This window comes from Corythoichthys intestinalis, chromosome 13, assembly GCF_030265065.1.
Source record: "Corythoichthys intestinalis isolate RoL2023-P3 chromosome 13, ASM3026506v1, whole genome shotgun sequence".
In the NCBI taxonomy this organism is placed as follows: domain Eukaryota; kingdom Metazoa; phylum Chordata; class Actinopteri; order Syngnathiformes; family Syngnathidae; genus Corythoichthys; species Corythoichthys intestinalis.
This window is the reverse complement of record NC_080407.1, coordinates 21,091,781-21,118,409: the sequence shown is the minus strand read 5'-3', so window position 1 is coordinate 21,118,409 and position 26,629 is coordinate 21,091,781. Positions and strand designations below refer to the sequence as shown.

The 26,629-nt window shown below is 39.8% G+C and overlaps 1 protein-coding gene across 1 annotated transcript in view; it reads left to right on the top strand.

Annotated features, from left to right (window-relative positions):
* Positions 1-16,738: 16,738 nt before the first annotated feature.
* LOC130927846 (oocyte zinc finger protein XlCOF6-like) overlaps positions 16,739-26,629 on the top strand; it is a 28,942-nt gene continuing 19,051 nt past the window's right edge. Inside the window, exons 1-2 of the mRNA XM_057853934.1 lie at positions 16,739-17,032; positions 20,607-21,011. Of these exons, the coding sequence (XP_057709917.1) occupies positions 17,026-17,032; positions 20,607-21,011 (412 nt within the window). The 5' untranslated portion in view covers positions 16,739-17,025. The remainder of the gene's footprint in view (positions 17,033-20,606; positions 21,012-26,629) is intronic.

The window sequence follows — 26,629 nt, the reverse complement described above, 5'->3', positions numbered from 1 at the left end:
TTAAAAACATTCTTTTGTATGGTTATCGTATGTGCTAAATACGTATAATGCACGTACCCAAGTTAATGTTAAATCCACACTTCAGCTTGGAAATGGCCGAGGACAGGACGCGGCTCATTACCCCCACCCCAACAGCAGGATCCCCTGCAATAAAACACAATTATCAAAATATCAGATAGTCAATGAACCGGTGTTTTTTTTAACTACCGTAATTTTCAGACTATAAGGTGCACCTGACTTTAAGCCGCACCCATCAAATTCCACACGGAAACAATATTTGTTCATAGATAAACTGCACTGGACTATAAGCCGTAGCTGTCCTCATTGTATTATGGGATATTTACACCAAAAGATAACCAGTAACACTTTATTGGAAAGTGGCATCGTAAGACTATCATAAGACAGTCATAATTATGACATGACACGGCCATGAGCATGAATGAATGCTTATAACAGATGTCAAAGTGCTATGCAACAAATTATCTCACTTTTGAATGGATGTAAAAGATCCAGACTAGACATAGAGTTAGTGAACAAATTTGCCATAAGACATGTAAGAACCATATTCCTGATTTGTATTATATGTAATTTTACTCCTCGCCACTAGAGGCTGTCAATCGCGTCTTTCCACTGACCTCGAATCAGCCCAGGTACGCTTAAAATGGCAGCTAATCATGTCACAGGTGTTGGCAGTTAGGAGGGCAAACAGTTTTTGACTGTGTCATAGTGCATCGTGCAGGAATGGAAATTACTCATTTTGTTTGTTCTTTTGTGAATACGTTTTGAGTCTTTTGGTTTGTTACTTTTATTTGGACAAAGTGCTTTTGAGTTAACTTATTAAACGCCACCAGAATAAACTTATTGGAACTGAGAAATGGACTCGCTGGTGTTTTCTTCGCGTCTCCAACTGCACTGAGCGCACGTCATCACTACAATCCCCTAACTATCATCCAGTACTAGACTGGGAACAGGGATCAGTCAGTACATGACATTTGTCATAAGCATTCATTCATGCTCATGAAAGTGTCATGTCATAATTATGACGGTCTTATGACGCCGCTGTCAAATAAAGTGTTACCTGTTAACTCAAACAAGAAATAAGCCACAGGATTCAAAATGAGGGGAAAATGTAGCGGCTTACAGTCCGACAATTACGGGTAGTTATAACAGTCCATGGGGTATAGCAACTACTTGGAATACAAAGTTTAACCCAGTGTAGGCTTTCCCCAGTGCTATTTAAGTGGGCCACCATTGTTTTAGTCAATGCTAAGGTAACCACAAAAATATAACATTAGATTAATGCAAACAGTAGGCTCCGATTTTAAAAACTTGACAATTCCATCTGCTCTCCCTAAACCAAATGAATACAACCATCATGATTTAGAGGCGCATGCATGATTACAAAAAGTTGACATTACATTGCCTCAATGTAAAACTTCTACCTAGAATGCGGCACTTGAAAGGTCGCGTCCAGATTGTTTTGTCTAGTGTTTCTTTGTAAAAAGAAATTAGACACATGTCCCGCTCCTCATGACTGTGTTCTGCATTCAGCACCAGGACAGCATCTGCCTGGTGTTGTCCCTTCTGCTTCAAGTCTTCAAGAAATAGCTTCAAGGCCTCCTGAGGGCTTTCAGTTGTTTTCCATGCTTCTTTAGAGACAAGGTTGTTACGAGTTATTAAAATTCTCAAGAACCTATGGTGCAGAGTTGAACAGTTGTATTTTATTTCTTTGTTACTAAATGCTGCGGGTTGAGTCAAAGATAAGGCAAGAGATGATGATGATGATGTCCCTACGACCTCATTGTCTGGCTCATCTCCAGTGGATGGATTGCTAAAAAATCTTGAGGCAAATAAACATACACACAACACTTTGCGGAACGTGTCTAAATAACATAGTCATTTATCTTTCTTTACCAGTTATCATTACGGGGGTAGCATGGAGGGAGGTTACACCCTGGACTGGTTGCCAGTCAATTGCAGAGCATAAGACAACCAACTATACACTCTCACATTCATACCTACAGTAGTGACGGGATCTGTCGTTCACTTGAGTAAACGAATCCATTCCGGATCGTTAAGTTAAAAGATTCGTTCAAACGAATCGTTCAACGAATCGTTCGCCCCCCTCATCTCCCTCCCCGTCCAAATGAATCGTTCGGTTACTGAACGGGAAGTGACGTTGACGAACGAATCACCAAAGACCGCTTCGCAGTATAACTGAACGGGAAGTGACATTCTTGGTCCCTCCCTCTCTCTTGCAGACAGGCTCCTCATTGACCGCTTGTCGTAGTTTCAGTAATGAGTGACAGGCAATATCATTCTGCTTTCACAGACAGCCTCGTCTCCCTCCCGCTGCTGCAAAAGCGAGGGAGAACTTCCGCGTCGTCTGTCCTAGTTCTATGGGCTCAAAATCATGGCTCGTGCTTGCATTTCGATTTAGACCACGGTTAAACATTTTCCTTTTGTGGGGGGAGTGGGGGTTTGGGGTCGGGGGCGCACGGACTTTCTTTAGCATGTTCTCGATCACATATACAATGCTGCTGCTAGCCTGCTACCAGCCAACGCAGCATGCTTGCTGTCACGAAAATAAAAATAATCGAAAGTTTAATTTCTAAATATGGAACGACCAACACATCATATTTACCTGTCGCTCTGTTGTATTTTTGTTTTTATGCTCATCACTATTATTTTTAGTCACTATTGTTAAAACTATAGGTGTAAATAGCTAGTTGTCGAATGTGCTGCTCTGAAATAAAGACAATACTACATTTTGATATTTGCCAGTTTAATTGCAAATCAGTATTAAGATGATCATATTGAATTTTTGCACTGGTATTAATAAATAAAATAATCCGGTCAACTCCCCTGTCGTCCCCGCATCTCAGATCGTCAAATGCTGACGAGAAATGATTGCTTGCTCTTTACGATGTCGCCTTTCTACCCTCATTAGTCTGTTAAGAAAAATGTAGACATATTGCGACATCTCCCGTGTCCGCGTGCGTTGGTTTGGGGCGCTTGAGTAGCGCATGATGGACGGATTGACATAATTTGTCAAACCAACCGACACGCTCTGACACGAAAAAAAAAAAATAAAACACTCGGAAAAAATTGACATGTATATACAGTTTCATTGCAAATCAGTATTATGGTGATCGTATTGAATTTTTGCACTGGTATTAATAAATAAAATAATCCGGTCAGATCCCCTGTCGTCCCCGCATCTCAGATTGTCAAATGCTGACGAGAAATAATTGTTTGCTCTTTACGATATCGCCTTTCTACTCTCATTAGCCTGTTAAGAAAAATGTAGACATATTGCGACATCTCCCGTGTCCATGTGCGTTGTTTTGGGGCGCTTGAGTAGCACATGATGGACGGATTGACATAATTTGTCAAACCAACCAACACCTGACACGAAAAAAAAAAAAATAAAACACTTGGAAAAAAATGGACAAGTATATACCGTTTCATTGCAAATCAGTATTATGGTGATCATACTAAATATTCTTTTTTTCTGTGCACATATGAGGTAAATATCGCTGCCACGAAGCCTCCTTATAGTGACAGTTCTTTGGCCCCTTCATTGCCGTCACGCGACCGCAGCTCAGCTTTTACTTGCCTCGTAGCTACCCGTGTTTTAAATTACTGTAAATTTGATAGTATGTCGTAATAGGTAGTCGCGAGTCTGTTGAGAAAAGTAGTACACTAAACCATGCTCGCTAGATTTGTGTGGTGTTTTTGTCATTTTGAACTGCATTTGTTAGGCTCCACGTTAACAAATATGTGACAAAGTCCTTTCCTTTCATTTTTTGATTCGTTCACCGCATAGTCATTACTGGAAAGTCAAGTTAGCAGCAAGCTAGGTCAGGAACCGGAGGACCGAGTCACTGAACGGGAAGTGACAAAACTCAGTCTTGCCCCCCTGCCTGCACGCTGGCTGCTCATTGGCCACACGTGGAAGTGAGTGACATACGCCCTGATTCTGTTTCCGGTCCCTCCCCTGCTCGCGATGAGGCTGGCGTCTGATTGGTCGTGTGCGATGTCAGAAGACCCTGCCGCTTGCTCAACGCCCTCCCACGCAGTGAACAAGCACCAACTTCATAGAACGAATCAGTGCAGATTAGTTCGGTCTCGGTCACCCAAACAATTCGTTCAAAAAGAACGAATCGTTCGCGACCGATACAACACTAATCCTTTGCTCGATAGGTCGTCGCATAGGTTTGGCAGGGTTGCATCCAAATCAGCTTCTTACCTCCAATCTTGTTTTTTAGAACTTGGTGTTTCTGATGTATGGCGTTTTTTACATCCAAAAGATAGGGAATATTCTTTTTTCTCGCATGTACATCATACATACAGCAGAATAGACTATTTCTTTACTGATAATAGATTAATATCCAATATTCGCTCCTGTGAATACCAAACTATAGTTATTTCAGATCATGCACCTCTTGCGCTGAAGTTAAATTTACCGGAAGCAGGTGCTACCAGCAGGAATTGGAGGTTTAACTCACTTTTATTAGCAGATGAGGCTTTTGTAAATTTTCTTTCTGATCAGATTACGCTGTTTTTAGATATCAATACCACCCCTGAGGTTTCTTTTTCAGTAATTTGGGAGGCACTCAAGGCCTATTTACGGGGCCAAACCATTTCTTATATGGCTGCCAAAAGGAGAAAAACCGATGCAAAACTTTTAGACTTGGACCGGAGAATAGCAGACCTTGATAATACTTATGCACAATCTCCTTGTCCCGCTCTGTATAAAGAGCGACTTCGTCTCAAATCAGAATATGACTGTGTTTCGTCATACTTTGTGGAGAATCTGCTGAATAGGAGTAGAAGTAATTTTTATGAACACGGGGACAAAGTGGGCTCAATTTTGGCTAGGCAACTAAAGGGTGTTAAATCAAAATTTACTATCACCGGCATCACATTGGATGGTAAAACTATTACGGATCAGTCGGGAATTAATACAGCTTTTAAGGATTATTATAGTGAATTATATACTTCAGAGGCTCCCACGGACACAGAGGCCATGCTAAGTTTTTTTAAGGATTTGGAATCTCGACAGATATCTCCAGAAATTGTCTTAGAATTGGATAAGCCGGTGACTCAGCAAGAAGTTGGGAATGCCATAGCCGGGCTCCAAACTGGGAAAGCGCCTGGTTTAGATGGTTTCCCCAGTGCGTTTTATTTAAAATTTGCTCGGCAGTTGACTCCCATTCTGACGGCTGTGTATGGTGAGTCCCTGTCCTTAGGTTACCTTCCACCTACTTTAAATCAAGCTTGCATTACATTGTTAGCGAAAAAAGATAAAGATCCATTGAAACTTGGATCTTACAGGCCTATTTCTCTTTTAAATACAGACTACAAAATACTAGCTAAAGTACTTGCACATCGCTTGGAGTCTGTTTTACCAAATATTATAACCCATGATCAGACAGGCTTTGTTCAAAATAGACGTTCCTTTTTCAATATCCGTCGGTTATTTAACATAATTTACACTCCTAGCCAGTCTGTCTCTGAATGTGTTATAGCTATGGATGCCTAAAAGGCTTTTGACAGGGTGGAATGGAACTATGTTCGAGACGCTAAAACAGTTTGGATTTGGGGCTAAATTTATATCTTGGATTAGATTATTATATTCTAGACCTGTGGCTAAGGTTTTAACTAATAATGAGCTTTCAGAGCCATTTAATTTATATCGTGGGACACGTCAAGGTTGCCCTTTAAGCCCTCTGCTTTTCGTTTTGGCCATTGAACCTCTTGCAGTAGCTATTAGATCTAACCGATATATAACAGGAATAAATAGAGGAAGCATAGAACAAAAAGTTTCATTGTACGCTGACGATTTACTCCTTTACATATCTAAAGCTCAAACTTCAATTCCACCTGCTCTTGACCTGCTACAACGATTCGGCAGATTCTCAGGTTACAAGCTCAATCTCCATAAGAGTGAATTGATGCCTTTAGATGTTGTCAAATTTGAAATTGGTGAAGTCAGCTTGCCTTTTAAAGTGAATATTAGTAGCTTTAATTACTTGGGAATATCAGTAACCAAGCAATACAAGGGACTCCGTGAGCATAATTTTGACAGGCTCTTGGTTAGGACTAAGACTGATCTGGCTAATTGGTCACTACTGCATACCTCACTAGCAGCACGCGTTAATGCTGTCAAGATGACTGTATTGCCCAGATATTTATACCTGTTTCACTGTTTGCCTATTTTCATTCCCGCTTCATATTTTAAAAAATTGGATTCAATTATTTCTTCTTATATATGGAATAATAAACAGCCACATTTACATAAAGAATTCCTGCAAGGGGCTAAATGCGAGGGCGGTTTGGCTCTTCCTAACTTTCAGTTGTATTACTGGGCCGCAAATTTAAATTGTATGGCATATTGGTCATATTACCATCTTAAGGAGAATGGTCCCACTTGGGTGCAGATGGAATCATGTGCATGTCTCCCAAATTCATTAGCCGCCTTGTGTGGTGCGCCACTGCCCTTGACAGTTGGGATATCGGGAAATAACCCGGTATTATCTCACTCCCTTCGGATACTTTTTTCAATTTAGGAAAAAAACCGGTGTAGTTGGTACTTGCCTTTTTAGCCCAGTGGCGTCGAATCATTTTTTTGTACCCTCAACAGTTGATAAAGCCTTTCATCTGTGGTCCAGCCTGGGTCTTACACATTTAAATGATCTTTTTGTGGATGATATTTTTGCCTCTTTTGCACAGTTAGTCCAAAGATTTAATATTCCTAATTCTCATCATTTTAGATATCTGCAACTTAGAAGCTTTGTTAAGAGTATCATACCGCTTTTCCCAAATAAACCTCCTACAACAGTTTTAGATGATGGTATGTCTTTAGATCCGACAGAGAAAGGGGGAATTAAGCGCATTTTTAATCTAATTTCTCATTTGGCAGCTCCGTCCTTATCCAGACTCAAAGACCTGTGGGCACGGGATCTTCAAATACCAATCGGAGAGGGACTATGGTCTAAGGTTTTGGGCAGGGTACATAATTCATCTATGTGCGCTCGTCATGCTCTGATTCAATTTAAGGTAGTACATCGGGTACACTATTCTAAAGTAAGATTGTCCAGAATCTTTTCAGAAATCAGCCCTTTGTGTGATAGGTGTAAGCTGGTGGATGCAACACTGATCCATATGTTTTGGTTATGTCCGAGCTTAGAAATATTTTGGAAGGGTATTTTTGAAGCCCTCTCCCTAGTGTTGGGGGTCAGAATCACTCCTGATCCTTTAATATCAATATTTGGAGTTTTACCGGAGGGTCTGCGGCTGCCTACTTGGGGGTGTAGGGTTATTGCATTTACCACCCTTCTGGCACGACATTTGGTTCTTTTGAGGTGGAAGGAGGCTGCCCCACCCACAACATCGCATTGGATAAGGGATGTGCTGATGAACCTTAGGCTCGAGAAAATTAGATATATTCTTCGCGGTTCTGAAAAGAAATTTTACAGTACATGGGGACCTTTTCTTTCATTCTTTGATAACACCGCTACACAATACAGGAATGACATATGCACTGTTACTGTACATTGTTAATTTAGCTATGGGGGATGGGCAATAGTATGGTCGCTTTCCATGCTGCTCCTATTTGGACATTTGAACGTATTGCACTGTATTTTGATTCTGTAACTATTATGTATTGAGAGTGATGGCACGGAAGAACTTTCTATGGCTCTCTGGACATTTACGATTAGACTTGGACTTCATGGTTGGCTGTGTTTGATAACTTAGAGTGAAACATAATTTTTTTTTTTTTTTAAGTTTGGGGAGGGGGGGGGTGTTCTGTATTTTTGTAAAACCAATAAAAAGAAATTTGAAAGGAATTTTAAGCCATTCTTCAGTTAAAATACACTGAACTCTTTCGAGACGATGGTGGTGGAAATCGATTTCTTAATTGAATCTCTAAAACTGACCATAAATGCTCAATAATGTTAAGGTCTGGGGATTTTGCCGCCCATACGAGATTCTTAACTTCATTAGAATGTTCCTCATGCCATCGTTTAACAATTATTTTTAATGGCCATGATGCCAAAATGTTAGGTGTTTCCATTATTTTGTCCAACCCCTGTACCTGTGCGCAACCAGAGTGCTGATTGTCTTCATGTGCTGCAGCCAGGTAGGAGAACAAAGCACCCAACGGTGGCCAGAGAAAGTGCAACACAGTCACCCTGGCCACTCGTAAGAAAATATTAAAAAGTATTTTTGGGATGTGTGAGGAAACCGGAGTACACGGCAAAAATCTACACAAGCAAGGGGAGAACATGCAAACTAACCACATGAAGGCCAACACTGAACCCACCATCTCAGAGTAGTGAGGTGGCATGTTAATCAGTCATCCCAAATAAAAAACAAAAAACTTACATTTGTTATTGGGTTGCAGGTTTTCACGTGTAGTGATAACATTTGCAGAGGCATGGTCGTATTGCAGCATTTGCAGGGAACATGTGGCATATTTGCTAATTCCACAGCATCAAAAGGTAGTGGCGTTGTTTCCAGCTGCTCTTGTAGTGGAACCAAAAAGAGAACATGCTTGCCATTGCTTGATGTTGTGGCAAGCTGCTTTCCTGTGTACCCCTTGTCATGTAAAATAACTGACAGCTTCGCTTCCATTGTCCACTGCCTCCTAGACCAAAACATGAATGGATGTCATTATGACAGCACGTTTGTACTTGTTGCTGTATGGCTGCATCCTGTCCCAGGAGTATGCTAAATTGAGCTTTATTATCTCCTCATCATATTGTATTTCTATTGCAGGGTTTGATGGCCCCAAAATATAATGAGATATAACTTTTTCTTCCAAAATCAAATTCTTTCATGAATGGATGTATATTTTGGTATAATTAAAGTAACCAAACTCCATTTTCAACACTCTTTAAGTCTCATTTCTTAATTTTTAAAGCTGTACCTGTACCTTTATAAAACATCCATCTTGACTGAAGCGGGCGGAGTTTTACAAACGTCTCCTCCATCAATGACACTATCTGAAATAAAACAATATGACAAAGCATAAACTGAAATGCATGAATAGGGTCATTATTATAAATATCACAATTATCTATTAGCAATATTAAGACATGAACAGGACCTCAGCCTGGTTGCTGTCCAACGGTATAGAAATACATCTTTTGCCAAGGCCCGCTTGAGCCAACTTAAGCTCCCGTGAAAGCTTGGGTGTCAAGTCGGTCGGTCCAGGCAAACGTACACTAAGTTTGACTGGGGCAGACAGGGGTGCAGGGCAAAACCTGCCTCTTCCTCTCTTTCTGCCATTAAACACACTGGCAAACTGCCTACAAAACAAAACAAAATAAAAATTGCCATTGAAATAATGATGAGCCAACAATTCAAATTATATACTGTATATATGCACATAGCTACACACAAAATTAATTTATAATAGTGAAGAATGAACACAAATTCATATTAGATACATTTGCTCGTTTCCTCTCCTCACTTACCGCTTAACAGCCCTATCCACACGAGGAGCTAATTCAGAGGAGCCACTTGGTCTAGTAGATGGCAAACTATGTGTGAAGTTGCTCTGGGGAAGGCTTGAGGGTGCAGCATTGAGGGGTGTCCGTTTTATGGCGTTCAGTAGGGACTGAGCCATACTCTCAACCATTGTCTGTTACAATAGTGAAAATTAGTTAAGAATTTTAATGCAAATCAATTGAAATGAAATCATTAATTAGATTGCAGAAATGCTTTCTTTATAACACGGTAGTACTACACAATATCCACTTTACAGAATGTACCAATTCAGTATCACAATACTACTAGCTATATGTAACTATAGACCCTACTCACCAACGTCACACAACGACGTGTCGCTGTATCCGGCCGCCATATTGTCCGTCATTGTTTATCCGTATTCTCAATGGTTTCAATTTATCGTGCAATTTATAGTGCAATTCATGGAAACCCCGGTGCTTTCAGACGCCGTAAACTCATTCGATGTGTTGCATAAAAGGCGTTATGTGGAAAAGCTTCGGTCGATCCATTCGCCAGATCCATATTTTATGCCTAAATCGATATTTCTCGACCCGCTGTCTTCGCTGTCTCTGCCTGACATCTGCTACCCTGATATCTACAACTATCTTGTCCACACAAAATCAGCCTATTCTCACGAAAGTTTGAAAAACTTTAAGAGCAGCACTCTAAGCAACATTACCCGTGTGACCCTTTACTTCCAATTTTCTAAAATGGCGACAATCAATAAAAAAAAAAAAAAGTTGACTGCGATGGCCGACGCTTCAAGGATAGGTGGATATTGGACTATTTCTGTGGTGGTCCTTGCCCACACTCCCCTCTGCTGGCTTTTATTGGTATAACACTTCCTGTTTTTGATGCCTGGAATCACTCCAATCTTGGCTCACCTGGGAGCGCACCTGAAGCTCATCATCAATCAACACTGCTCATAAGGATCGGCCTGGACAGCAAGCAGGTGCCAGATGATTCTGCCAGTCACCATAGGTACATCGGCCAACTAAGCTTGTAGTTTTGTGACTCTTGTCTTTGAACTTATAACTTATTCTGTTTTTTGCCATTAGGACACCCACCCATCAAAGCCCTCGCAGCCACAGCCACAGCCACAGCCATTGATCATTCAACCCACCAGCCGCTCAGCACTTTGTCCTTGTACAATAAATACCACTTCACACTTCATCTGTTTCCGGCTCGCATTGTGGTCCAAATCAACTTTGCCTACCTTGCCCTAACAATTTCTTCAATAAAATACGCAACAACTGTGTCTGCCTCATTTGCAAAGAGACAGTCGCTGTTTTCAAAGAGTTCGATGTGACGCGATATTACCAAACGACACGCTGACATGTACGACAACATTACAGGGAAGATACGCAGCGAGAAATGAAAGCAACTTGAAGCTAGTTCAATTTCACAGCAGCAGTATTTCGCAAGAGCCCGGGTGTCGAAAGAGAACGCCACAAAGGCGAGATTGTTGAAATTATGAATTTTTAAAAAATTTAATAAAGCAAATGTGACACACAGAAGGGCTTGCTTTGTTTAAATATATTGTTCTACGTAAATCAGCCAAGGTAGCCCCCCACATTTTTACCACACCAAATCTGGCAAATCCCCCTTTGCAAAAAGTTTGGACACCCCTGTTTAACTGATGATCCGTAGATGAGGCCAGCTGCTTTCACTTGTTACCAGCTAAATATTATTAAAAAAATAATGATGGTGGAAGAAATAAGCATCTTGAATTTGAAACTGTATGTTGTCGGTGATTAACCTCGCAATGATCTTAATTGTGGTTGTCAGCCCAAAACCCTCTAAATATACAGTATATTAAATGCATCTTACCAGATATAAAATGACTACTACATAATCTGTGGTGATTGTTTGGTGCCCAGTTTTCTCGTCGAATTGCAGCAGTCCATCTCGCTCTCCTCTCCGGGTCTCTCGGAATACGGTAGAACTTCAAGTCTCTCCATCTATCTTCTCTGTTACTGCAACCAACCGCCACACACGCCTTCACCATTTTGATTATTAATGTTAACGAGCAGAAAAACACGCCATAATAGGAGGAATTTACGTAGCGGTAATGCGTAAACACGACGAGCTGAGGGGTGGTTGTGACGTCATGTGAGTAGGGTCTATAAGGCATGTACAGCAATGCCAGTATATTAATTCAAGTTTCTATTTTGTAATGTAATTTGCTTAGGTGAATGCAATAGATTAATAAACACATGTTAGAGTCATGTAAAGACACACAACTAGAGATAATGTGCTAACCATGTGTTAAGCTAATTCAAGCTAATTCACAACATGAGCGAATACCGTAATTATATTTTTGTATCTTGCTGACATTTTTCTTTTACTCACTAATGACGGGACTCCCTCTTGTTCTTCTTGCTCAGCCATCGTTTTCTAAATTTTCTCAAATTACTCAAAGCTAAATCTCAACTAGACCACTCACCGTCGTGACCGTGGAAGTGCGATTTCAAATAAAATTCAATTAGAAGCAAGGTCAAACGTGCCCATCAACAAAGAGATCACATACAGACACCTAGCGGTTGACATTACACCGGGAAGCAGGTCAACAGGGTTCTTGACTCTTGATAGTTCTTGAAATTTGGGAATCATCCTTTTGTCATCTATGCGCTCAATACTGCCATCTACCGGGTAGGGGTGGAGGTGTTTTGAGACATGTGAAATTGTCAGCTTGTGTGTGAGAAAATCTTGATCATATCGAATGACGTTTGTCTCAAAAATAGATGCGCGTGTTCGCTGTTAAAAAACACAGCTCCAACAACTCACAAGCAAAACTGAATACTTCAAAAATGTCAAGTCATGATAATTGCACGCACATCATTAAAAAACACATGTGAAATTTACGGAAGTATTTGTGGAATTGAAAAACACGTGGAAAACGCGGACGTATTTGTCGATCTGAAAAACACATGTGAAAATGACTAATGTATTTGTGAGAATCACGGATGTATTTGTGAATTTGTAAAACACGTGTGAGAATCGCGAATGTGCACTTGTGTGAAAATTTAACAGTTTCTTGTTATGTTTGGCTCAAAAATAAATGCAATTTGAATGTTTGCAAACAATAATTCATGATAAGTGTACGCACCACATACAAAAATACATGTGGATTTCAAGGATATATTTGTGGATTTCAAAAACACATGTGAAAATCTTGGGTATATTTGTGGATCTCGGAAATATATGTGAAAATCTTGGATATATTTGTGGATCTACAAAACATTTGTGTGAATCGCGGATGTATTTGTGAGTCCATTTTTGAGACAAATCTCTCCCCATACAGTTAGCATTTATTTCACGTAACTATGTCAAAGTACGACGCTAGTCTGTCAGTCAATGTGGCGGCTGCGATATGTAAACAGAGCTTTTTACGTTGAAAATTCTTGTGAAAAAATTCTTGAATCCCTAAATTCTCTATAGCTATGGACGTAAAACAGACTGCGATAACCTGAAGCGGATTGTGGGATGGCCTCCTCCTTAAAGGCGTGGCGCAGTGAAGGTTGAATCTGACCCGTCAATATCATGATAAAGTCTATGTATGACTTAATTTTTAAAATCAATCTAACCTTCTTAAATACTCTCAGAACAATCTGGAACTTAGACCTCAACATTAATATATCTGATCAAAATTGGACAACGAAACTACCCGTGGACTTTTTGTTTGTGATATCACCGACCACTGCCTCTGTTTACTCTGTGTAACTGTGATCTTAAGAAACCTAAGGATTCTGTTCAAGTGATTTACAAACACACAAGAAGTGATGAAACAATTATTGCATTTAATAACAGTTTAGCGCTTCAGGATTGGAGGAGTTTACAGAGAGCCGAGTGTAAACGGTGCTTATGGTAATTTTTTAGACATATTTACATCATTATATAAAATAAATTCTGTCCTTTAAAGGAATATTCTTTAAGAAAGGAATAATTAATGCACGCAAAAAGAAAAATAATCTTCACAAAGTATTTTGTTAAAATGAAAACAGAAGAGTCAGAACTAAGATATAAAATGTACAGAAACTAACTGAAATTATAAGAGGCTAGTAAACAGTGATATTATGGAAAGAAATTATTTGAAAGGAACTTGGGATGTATTAAATAATCTAATTAATAAAGGTCCTTCTCAATTGTCATATCTGGATTATTTTATAGGCAAAAATGGTAAACAATATAATATGAAAAATTTAGTCAATGTTTCAATTTTTTGGGGTATTTGTTTTGTAAATATTGGCCCAGAGTTGCCTATTGATATTCTGGACCATGGAGGTGATGGAGGAAGTGTAAAAATATCAATACTCACTCTTCCTCTCAGCAACAAATAAGCAGGAAGTAGTTAATACTGTCTTTAAGTTCTGGTTAAGAGAGTCATCTTTAATATTGCAAAACATGAATTTATATCTTCAACTTATCTTTCCAATCCGGGTGTTTTCCTGAACAAATAAAAATTGCCAAAGTAATACCGCTATTTAAAAATGGTGATATAGTTTTAACAATTACAGACCAATTTCTTTGTTGCCCCAGTTTTCTAAAATTCTTGAAAACTTTTTAAATTCTCGACAAGAAAAAATTCTTGACAAACATAAAATAATAAATGAAAGCCAGTATTGTTTTAGAACTGGAAGAACAACCTCTATGGCTGTGCTTGAAGCAATTGAAGAAATCGCTACTGCCCTGAATCAGGAAAAAATCTGCAATGGCTGCTCACGTTAGGTAGTTTGTACCTAAATCATGATCATATTATCATATTAAATCATTATCATTTTACACAAAACTCCAAAAATGGTCCGGATAAAAGTATTGGCAACATTTGGAAAAATCCTGTGATGCTTCTCTAATTAATGTAATTAACAACACCTGTTACTTACCTGTGGCACATAACAGGTGGTGGCAATAACTAAATCACACTTGCAGCCAGTTAAAATGTGTGTACCACATTGAGCATAGAGAAAAGAAAGAAGACCAAAGAACTGTCTGAGGACTTGAGAAGCAAAATTGTGAGGGAGCATGGGCAATCTCAAGGCTACAAGTCCATCTCAAAAGACCTGAATGTTCCTGTGTCTACCGTGCGCAGTGTCATCAATAAGTAGTGATGGTGAGATGAAGCCTCATGAGGCATTGCACCACTTGAGCCAACTGGTTCGACAAAGGGTTCATTTCTCGGAGCTTCATGTGTCCACGGAACCACCTACTGGCTAAGTGTATAATCACAGTCATTTGTCTCCCAAGTGATTTGTTAATTTGTGTAAGTGTGTGTGTGTCTATTGGCAAGGTATTCTTTAGCAAAATATTGTCTTAGCAAATCCTCGAAGTATATATATTATCACATAAGTATATATATATATTTTTTTTTTCCCCTTCAACTTTCATTTCATTGTTTTCCAGTCACAGAAGTTAAATTTGGCATACATCTTCAGCACTGGGATAAAACTCATAACCTGAGTGACCATAATTTATGGGGGGGGGGGGGGGGGGGGGCAGTACCCCCTAAATCAAAAAGAAATAAAAACCCAAAAAGGATCTACAATAAAAACGCACAAATAGACATTAACAGTACCTCACAGACAAAAATATATGATATGGCGATGTCTCCTGTGGGTCAGCATGCATGCAGTGCCAAGCAGCTCCCCAAAAATCAACGTACAACAAATTATGCATAAAACATATGGGTCCAGTAAGAGGAGTGCCCACATATAGTCACACATTACTCATGAATGTTGCATGATTTGGTGCGGCACGGTACGACGCGAGATGATCCGTCCCCCTTCCCCAGGATAGGAATCGAGCCCACGCGCACGACGCATCCAGCACGGCAGGCGAATGCTCTGACCACCAAGCTGGAAGCCCGGGTACACTTTTACCTGCCAGCACACCAACATGAAGGCACTGGGAGGGAGTTTTCCACACACTGCACACATCGGACCTGCGTGTACCCGTTTAACGTAATCAGGGAGAGAACTGTAAACTTGTTTGTGGAACATGAAAAAGGGTCCTAATTATGCTTGTGAAATTTGGACATTGATGTATAGCTACAGGATGGTGGGGATTTTCATTCTGTTTTATTAAAAAAAAAAAAATTCCACAGAGAGGAAGTCCTCTTTCTTGCGGGATCCATTCTAATATCAACTACTGTACCCTTCTCTCAAATCACTTAAACTTTTCACTCTCCAAACCACCACCAAAGTATCCAAACTTTCACCTCACAGTGTCAACCCGTACTATCCGTCGGCGTTTGAATGAAAAGGGACTCCATCAGTGACGTGCGGTCAGGGGAGGCAGAGCCTCAACTGTCATCATGACAAAAAATAATTATAACATCAAATTTATGTTAATATTTGTCCATTAATTTTTATGTATGACTAATTTCGAACATTTTTTATTGTCAGAATCGCTGAATTTACCTATTTCCTGTTCAAATAAAGAAATGAAATAAGAGGTGCCGCAGGCTCAACGTTAGCATCCACAATTCTAAGGTAAAGAAAAATCGAACGATTTTGAAAGACCTCATTAATGCAACCTGCTTCCTAGCTAAACAGGAGTTAGCATTTCGTGGTAACGATGAGAGGGCAAGCTCTTCTATTCGTGACAATTATGTAGAACTATTACATACTTTTGCTGAGAAAGATGAAAGGTTAGCTACACTTTTGGACACATCCACTGTTTTCTGGCTTGTCAAATAGAATACAGAACTATCTAATTGAAGCAATCGTCTCCATTGAGTCGGAGAGACTTTTAAAACTAAAGGAAAATAAGGAGGACTTTTACAACAAAGTAAGTAGGTTTTTGTGGCGAAGGACAGGCGCATGGACTTCATCTACAAATAAAGGTAAGACTACAAACAATTTTCATTTCAATCTTTTAATAAAGAGATTAGACTATGAAAAATACAATAGAATGTTTAAAAACTAAATTTTGGCCTTATGTAAAATATTCTTTGATCTTCTTTTCATGCTTTTTGTTGAGCAATCTGTTTTAAATTGATTAAAGTATCATAATTAAAAGTTTTAAAAACAACTGAATATTTCACTAAGGGTCAAAATTGAAATCTGTGGTTTTGTACACCACTCTTTACTCTCATTCATGTTGCATGAATTATAGAATTGTGACGGCCAACACATGGAGGGTGTACGGACAACATGGCGCGGAGGCGTGGCTATGACGTCACGTGAGTAGGGTCTATACGTGCGCGTCATGCGTCATGACGTAGAGGATGCGAGAGGCTGGAGTTGCCGTCCGATTGCTTTGGAAAAGTCGTGCTTTAAAGACAATCCACTTAACCCCAAGACGTAATGTAATCGACTGAAAGGTGTCAGATATTTTTGGACAAGAATCCGTTCAATCTCGCTTCTGCTTCGCGCGAGTCGTTTGGGTGCACGTTGAAACTTCGAGGCCTGCTAAGGTTAGCCTAGCCTAGTTTAGCAGCTAACAAAGAGAAACAACGCGCATGGAATAAACACGTCGTCGAGCAAGCCAACGTCAAGTCCCAAAATGTCAAGTGAGTAAGACTTATGACTCAATCGCAAATACTATGCATTACCATTCAAATGTTTAAAGACACAAAATGTCTGATTAGTGCTGTCACGCAGCACCCCATTTGTTGTTTGCTATCTTTACTGTTTTTGATCGTCTCTTACTAATTTGAATGTGATGTAAAACACTTAAATGATTCTCATGTAACAAGTCTACATATTTACCAATCGAAAAATGGAGTGACGACCTTTCAGCAACATCCTATAACAGTTGCTGGGACACAAATCTGTAACAATACATTTACAATGACTACGAACAGCAATCTGCAAATAATCCAATTTGAAATACTGCATAAATTGCATAAAACTCAATTTAACGCGTGCAAAATGGGCTTTTGCCAATCCAATGAATGTCCAAACCAAGGGCGCGGGTTTGGTTTCAACACTGGTAGGGACGGTATAAACACATACCCTGCATGTACACTTTTTGCTGAAAAGTGGGAAGTGTTATGTGACTTATGTCCCTACCGTCCCTATGCAAACCTACGCCCTTGGTCCAAACTGTCAGGAGAATACTCCAGATACATATTTGCATGCTATTTGGCTGTGTGAAACTGTACAACAGGTCCGGCTGCGGGTTATGAAGGGACTCCTATCCCTTTCGAACTGCGGGATTCCATTGTCTCCAAATCTTGCTCTGCTCGGTGATCTGAATATTTCATGTAATCAGGCTCGTCTACTGCTGGTGACATTAACGATCGCTGGAAAAACAAAACAATGTTACTTAATTGGAAAAATAAACAAAATATTAACAAGAACTAATGGCTAAATTTAGTCATGGAACATATAACACTGGAGCAAATATCTGCAAAACCGAACAAACAAATTGTACAACAATGGAAAAAAAATGGTCAAAATTCACCAGAACGCTGAAGCTAGAATCATGATTCTTTCTTGCATGTGAAGTAGGGGTTTGACAAAATATCCAAATGGTGATATATTGTGATACTTTGTATCCCGAAAGGTTATCGATATGTTCCTGCCAAGAATTGATCGTTGGAGCACTTACAGGTCCCTTTTTGTTCATTTTAAGGCATTTAGGTCACTTTCTGTTAAGTTTGAGATTTTGGGAGAATCTCCAGTCCTGAAACCCAAAATAAACTGGAAGTGAACCATACATGCCCCAAAATCATCACGAAGTGACCCAAAAGGCCCCAAAATCAGAAAGGAGTGACTATAAATCATCAGCTAATAAAAACATTCAGAACACTGTGACTTGAATTTTCCAACAGGATTCAAAACAATTCTTACATTTTCTTTTCGTGGTCTGTCTATATTGTCCTAAGCATTGGGGTGACCACCAGCAGAGTAGATAAATAATTGTCACAAATCACTGGAGTGATGTACGTGGAGAAAAAAAACTTAATTATGCACGTTGACAGGACGCTATGAGTGAGTATTATTGCCAAATAAATAAAATAAAATAAGGACTACGACATTAAAGTTGTACTATTGCTATGAGAAAAAAGTCACATTATTAAGTAGGGGTAGTTTCTGTGAGGAGCTATGCACTTTCCAGTACGTACATGTACCTTAACTTGGAGCTACGATGAAGCATTAATATAAATCAGGGTTCACTAAATCCACACCTCGGTGCCACTTTTCCTGTCGTGTTTCCCATGTCTCCCTCCTCCAACACACCTGAATCAAAATAATCAGGATCATTATCAGGCTTCTGGAGAGGTTGCTGATGACATAATCATTTGATTCAGGTGTTTTAGGGGAGAGAGACGTGGGAAAACACGACAGGAAAAGTGGCACTGAAGTCCGGATTTAGTGAACCCTGGTATCCTCATAATGATTATTATTATTTCTTCAGCTACATTAGCCCGACGTAATTATACGGCTTTTATTCTTGTACTATTAATTAAATGTTTATTCTTGTAGTTACAGTTCATTGTTTTTTCTCGCACTATTTCTATGAGAATAAAAGTCATATTATTACATAGCTGAATAAGCAGCTACGTACTTTACGTAGTTACGTAGCCTCTGTTAAAATTAGGGGTGCACGATATCCATTTTTTGAAACCGATATCGATAACTTCCTGATCCTCAAAGCCGATAAAGATAACCGATAATAAATATATAATTTTTTAAATGTATAACCTCAGTTTTTGAGCACCTGGAGGTTTAAAAAACAAAAACAAAAAAACTAGTGGTGGATTCAACATAGATTTGCCTTTGATCTCATCAGATTTTTCATAATGACATGAACAAAACAGTGCTGTTCACTTCTGCACTGCCCGACAGCCAGCTAAGAATTAATGCACTTCCATAAACCACAAGGCTTGGTCTTTCCTTACTTTTATGGGAAGACACTCGTCTTAATATTGTGAAAGTACAACAGAAAAATACACATATTCAATACTCAATATACAACAAACTGCACAATAAACTTATATACACAACTATTATATGTTCAGCGTAGCACACTAGCTTGAGCTACTAAAGCATTGGCTGGCTTCTATAACACAACTTATGAAGTTCTGTACATATGACCCTTCACCACAGAAGTAAACATATATTGCACATCCATATGTTATAGTAAACATAAAATACATATATTTCCGAGGTGGAAACGTAACAGAAAGCATTTACGACTGCCAGTGCTACCGCTAGACACCGCAATGTGTAAGTGAATGAACCAAACTACTGTAACAAAAAATAGATGCAGTGAATTATTCTGACCAGCAGGTGGGAGCAATGGCCCGCAAATGGTCAATTGATTTCCCATACTAGAAACTGTAAAGCCAGAACAGTACATATTATCTGTCCTTTTATAAATGTTATTGGATTTATCGGGATGACGTCATAATTCCTATTATCGGACCAATAATTATTGTGCACCAGTAGTTAAAATCAACAATATTGAAGGCATCTTGTGTTTTACAATTAGTTTTACAAATAAGGAAATCCTTAATATATTGACTCATCTACATCAAATGATGATCATTAGAAAGATGTAAAATGTAATGCTTCGTCATAGCTCCCAGCTAAGGTAAAGCGTGTAGCAGTTCACAGCTGGATTACCCCTACATAATAATGACTTTTTTTCCTCGTAGCAATTGTACAACTTTATTCTCGTCATTCTTTTTTACTTAAGGCCATATCGCCCATCCCTAATCTGGATTTACGAGAGACTGCACACTACAGTGACACCCTCCTTTTATCCATTGAATTAAGTCCATGCTTTGGCCACAGTGGTCTGCTTTTTTGGCTTTGTGCCGCTTTTCCTCGCTTGCATCCCGGGCGTCTGACATTCTCAACTTTCAATGTATTTTTTTTTTTTTATAACTCACCTTTAACTGTCAATGGGATATTGTGTTCGTCGACGCATTTACTTCATCGACTACGTCACCAACGTAGACTAGTCGGAACAGCTCTATTACATTGTGTCGTAGTGGATGACAACAAAATACAAATAAATACAAAATCGTCACAGAGGATTACTTCTGAAGCAGTACATTTTTTGGGGGACAGATTATGGCAAATGAAGACATACAATTTGGCCAAAGTGTTTTTATGGTCTTGGTCTTGCAGATGTCAGTCACGCGCATCGTCCTGAACGCCTGGAGTCTGCTCGCATGGAGGTAGCTGAAGAGTCGCCATACATCAAGAAGGTGGAGGAAGAATTTGTCCACATTAAAGAGGAGCAGGAGGAGTACTTCATTAGACTGCAGAACCCCCACATTGAGGAGCTGCAGCAACCTCATACCCTCAAAAAGGAGGAGGAGGACCCTCCATATGTTAAAGTTGAGGTGGTGGACATCCCCAAGTGGACTAGTGAGCCCTTAAAGATGAGTGAAGATGGAGGTCCGAGTGAAGCCAGCAGAGGGACGGAGCCTCCGAATGGCAGCAACAGCAGTTCAAACGAAGGGTCCCAAGCAGACAACCTCATCGCTCGACCATCAGAGAGTAACGACTTCACATCACACTCGCTGTTCTGTGAGTATTACGTTACTCACCTTGTGGGGAATGTGGGGCTCTGTTTGAAGAAGCCGGATACGTCATTTGGTGGCATTCATTCAATCCGTTTAGTCTTTATGCGACAGTGTGTCCAATCCTTGTTGTTTTACGAATTATTACTGACTCATTTTGACATCGGCACATCAAGGCGAGTTTAAGGTGCATTACATTTATGTGTGAACTTATGAAACGGAATAACATGTATAGTGATCGTCTGCAAAACAAGTGTGTGCACCATGACTGTGTGAAAGACGAGCACATGACAGAAAACTCTCAGGTGGCTTGAAATTCCTTTCCAAGACCCCGAATTTGACCATATTTAAAAAATGTCAACATGCATATCTGATTCATCATTGGAAACTTTAAAATATCGTATTTCTGAGCAGGAGGGCATTTTTGACACCCTAAAAGTAGGTGAAATCGTGAGCTAAAAATCGAGTTTCTCATTTTACAAACAAGTTTCGGACACCCGAACTTGTACATATTAAATCATAAACACTTCAAGTCACGTTTTGCATCAGAAAATTTATTAATATCAACAAAGGGGAGATAATTAGGCAATTTTGGAGGAGGGGAAGGTTGTTGTTTTTTTAAATCGGGGAAACAATTACAATCAACAACTACACCTTGAAGAGGAAGTTCCCCACACTTTGTAATTTCACAGTTAGCAGGAGTAAGGACTGCCCATCTGTAGTAATCAGGTGGCCCTTCTCGGATGATGCCAATGTCTTCATCTCTGCTGTATGTATTGAGGCTTCTTGAGGTAATGCACAGAGAAGCCATTGTCATCATCATGCACTTCATTGTTTCCTCTCACACAACTGATACTCGGGGGGTGAAACTGTCTGCGGTCCATAATTTGGGGGTATTTTAGGTCATTTGTTGTTCATTTTGGGGCATTTTCTGACTCCCTTCCTGTTGATGCTTCCAGTCTAAATGGATTAGGTGTCTAGCGCCTTCAATGGCATCCAGAGTTAAAGGGGATGTCGCGGCAAAGGGGGTGTGAGACATCAATAGAACCGTTATGTGCCAAGATAACAAATATTGATAAAGTTAACAAAAAAATCAATCACATTAATGAGCAATTATCGAAAATAGATAGAAAATGACGAACATTCCCGAAAGTGGTCCGGAAACAGCCGAATGGGGCGGCGACGTCACGACAAGTGATTGACAGTCGAGGCGGAGCCAGGTGCCATTGTTTTTTAACGACGAGAGAGTAGCGTTGGGGTTTGTTTGACGAAAACATCTCAAAAATGGTTCAAAACTGCTGTGATATGTGGTGTACAAATAGTTATTTATCGGAATATAGTATCCATGAGTTCCCGAACGCGAAAAAAAAAGCTGGACTACGCAGACGATGGGTAAAGTTCGTCCTGCAAAGAGGGCTAATTTTCTAGACACAGCCTCCGGCACGCTTTTCTGTGGTGCGCATTTTCCACCTGAAAGCTTCTCGAACTATGGACAAGTGAAATCGGATTTTGCTAAAAGATTGCTGCTCAAAGGAGATCCGGTGCCGACCATACACGCGCAGCGACCTAAATGTCCCGAGATATCAAGAAAAAGGATGATGACTAGCAAAGGAGGCTAAGGAAAGGAGGGGAGCAGCCAAGCTCGAAATGGCCAGAGTGAGTACTCTTTTATAATTAAAAAAATGTCACGCATTGGATACAGGACTTGACACATGTATACATTATCGATCGTAAAATATATAGAACAAATCCTCTGATCCCATTCATATTTGTGTCTGTTGGCAGAGCCAAAAGCTATGATAGCGCAATAAATGATAATTATTCTATGCATTCCTTTATTTTGCAGTCACGGTGTATCAGCTTCACAAAAAGAAATGCAAAACAAATCATTGGTGTTTCCCACACGATCTGCTGTCGATGTTTCATCAGTGTCATTGCTCCCCTGAATGACCGTTTCATTACGCTGCATTGGCGTTGGTTTGGGCTCAAATTGGTAACCTAAAACATCGATTAAAGCTTCGTAACTCTCCTCGTCACCATTAGATGAACATTCGTTACGTCCTTCTACGTCGGATTCGTCGCTGAAACTAGAAACGAAAATGTCTGCAATCATCGCCGCCATTCAGTATTAAAGCACTGAGCCTTTTTTCTTGTTGAAGAAACACCCCTCACTGTCAATTCTGAATTCTCTTTTATTGACAACGAGGGGTGTTTCTTCATGAGGGAACCTGGAATATGTGCAGGACGAACACAATGCATCAGCATAAACAGCTCAAAACACCCCTAATTCTCCCCTCACTAGAAGGAATTATATTGATGCAGACAGGCGCTGCCCCCCTAGTGGCCGGTGGGACTCTCTTCACTTGTCGTGACGTCACGCACACAATCTGCCAGATCTCAGGCGCCGGTCGTTTTAGCTTGACAATCGAGCCAAATTTCTCTCATTTTCTTGTGTGTAATTACACGAAGTGGCATGATATGAATACAAAAGGCATGCGTTGATGGATAAATGATGGAATATTAAAATTTTCCCAGGGCACTACATCCCCTTTAAGAGACAGTGCAAGAAAATACTGCAAAGGTAAATTTGCAGTAATGCATCTTTAATTATTGACGAAGATTCTCTTTATACACCAACAGTAAAGCTAGTAAAGTAAACAATATAGTTCACATTAGTGGTGGGCGATATGGCCTTAAGCACGTATCACTGTAAATTGAGCAGATTTTCCTTGATAACGATAAATTACGATAAATTCGCCCACGCGAACCGTTATACAATTTGAAAATCTGAATCAATGCATGAAATACAGATTAACCGTTTCTTGTTGATTTATTTACCAGCTTTCAATTTGATATATTTAACAATTGTACATGCAGTCTAAACATTAAGTATTTAAAAATGCATTGTGAACAATAAGAGTTCAAGTATGAACATATATAACCGCGTGTGTGGCTTGAACAATGTACATTGTCAAAATCAATATGCCTGTGCAAACATGTCATTGCACCACAAATGACTTGCAGCTCGAACAGTACACTTCAAAAGACAACTTATTGTTTATGGCTGCTGTGACATAATTACTCAACACAAGTGTTTACTTCATGGTTTCAGGGGTTTTTTTTCCTCCCTTGTGCATTTTTTAATACATGCATGCACACATGAACCCCCAAACAGACACACACACATTAAAGCTATATTGATCTTCTGCAAATGAAACATTTAAGATTTTATGATGGCAATAATGACACAGAATTAAGCACATACAGAAAAATAGCTGGGGCCATTAATCGGTCATATTTTGAGTTTCACTGTTGGATTGTACTTTATGCTCAATGCTTTACCATCACAAAAGCTATCAGAGAAATCACACACAGACAGATACAAAATAACTAGTGATGCACGATAATGCATTTTTCAGCCGATACCGATAACCGATAATTTCCTCCTCGTTCCAACCGATAACCGATAATGTCAAGCCGATAATTTTATTAAAGATTTATGTAAAATTTTAAAGTATACACAAGAGAAAATATTGCTGTGCAAAAATAATATTGCTCTTTTTTTTTTTTTTTGAACATCAAATGTGAACAAGTAGTAGTAAATTCCAACATCTAAATAAAGACCGATTGTCTGACATTGTGTAATGGTAAACTTTTGGCAACAATTACTTACAGAGTAAATACATAAGTTGCACAAAAATGGCTTTAAAAGTATGCCATTCCTAAAGTATAACATTACTACACAGCAAAAACACAGCTCCTAAAGACTAGTTAAAGTCCCTTGTTTTCAGTGTAAATCTATTGGAAATAAGTTAAATTAACTGCCAGTACTTCAAGTATATTTCACTCAGATTTCTTGAAGAAAAATGGCCAGCTGAAAATAAGATTAACAGCCTTATTTTAAGCAATAAATTATTATACATAATCCTAAAAAAAAAAAAAAAAAAAAAAAAACTTGTCAGAAATGTTCTTTATTCAAGAATATGTATGGTTCAAAACATTATTTGTAAGCAATTTTTTCTTGATTTAGGTGAAAAATGACCTTATTTTTTTTAGATGTTTGGGCTTAATAAGAACAAATTGCAATATTTAGTTCAAATAAGTGGAATAATCTGGCGCATTCAACTAGTCTTCAACACTCAAACAAGATGGGGAAAATTATTTGACTAGATTTAAGAAGAATGATCTGATTAAGACGTCATAAATTTAAAGCGTACTGAATGCATTACTGACTGGATGACTTCTTTGTGTCGTTTGGTGCATGTTACAATTATCAACTAACCACTGTGCCGTCATGATAAACATGGTTTGTTGACATCACCTGTGTAAATGTCCGTGGTAAAACTGATGTGATCGACATGTCTTTCACGAAGAATCGTGGTCATATAAACTGCATTATTTTTTCATCCAGCGGTTTGGCTATCGGGTCATTTCGGGAATTTCCTCCCGCCTGTGCCCTTCAGTCCGCCCGGCTGCCAAATTAGCACCCGCGCCAGGCCTCTGTCTTGAACCGGAGTGGCGGCGGCAGCAAAGTTCGTACCGTATATCTGCCCGCCCCGGCCGGCTCGCTGCGGCGCATTCGGTGCATGGCTCTGCTCTCATGCTCTACCCGCCTAGGGCGAGGCGGCGGCGGCCTGCCGGACCGGCGGGCTCCGTCGGAAGACAGCTACTTGTCAACTATCGATCTCGTGAGGTGTTTAGCCATAGATGGGAGTTTACCACTCGCTTTGGGCTGCATTCCCAAACACCCCGACTCCAGGAGGACCGCAGCGTCTCTGTATCGTCACAAGCCCCGTAGCTTCCTTTATAGTTTATTTGTTAACAATAGCTTTAGCATTCGTACTAGCAGCAGCATATTCGTTCCAAAAATCATTGTGATGCAGTTTTAAATGGCTGCTGGGTTAGTGCTAGTGGTGTTCAATGAGGACGCTTTCTTTAGGCCTTGAGGAACTGTTTTGTAGATGGCGAGAGCGTCGTTTATTTCATTTCACACACGGGAAAAGCAACGCACGCTAGTGAGAGCGCCTCAACACTGATGTGTAACACCGCCTCCTCTATGACGCCGTACTCCTAAACCCCTCCTCCCACAGGGGCTTCAGAGAGGGGAGGGGTTGAGCAGGCGGCAGTGAAGAAGTGGAGAAAACTGCTTGGTTGCGCACATTTGGAGGCTAAATCCAGTATATAATTATCGGATTGCATTATCGGTTGATTTTTTTATTATCTGTATTATCTGTGTGACGTCATAATTGCCATTATCGGCCGATAATTATCGGCAGCCGATATTATCGTGTATCTTTAAAAATAACGCGACATAGTAATTGCTCGATGCAGTCCGTGCCCAATCCACCATTAAGTTCAGCCGTTTCGACAAGGTTAGAGCTGCTATCCGACTCCATCACGTTCATTTGTAGCGTTAACCGCTAGTGTTAGCCGCTAGCGTTAGCCTGTGGACTGGCTACCAGTAGAAAGCAATGAAAGCACCATCTCCGGAAATCATGAGAGCAAGGAAGGACAGCGGGTGAAAGCCCGTCTGGATGCCACCAAGAGTCTACTAAATGTCGGGTGGAAGTTTGGTGAACCTCCCATAAGCCACACTACATCATGTTTTGGTTGAAGCGTTAGCCG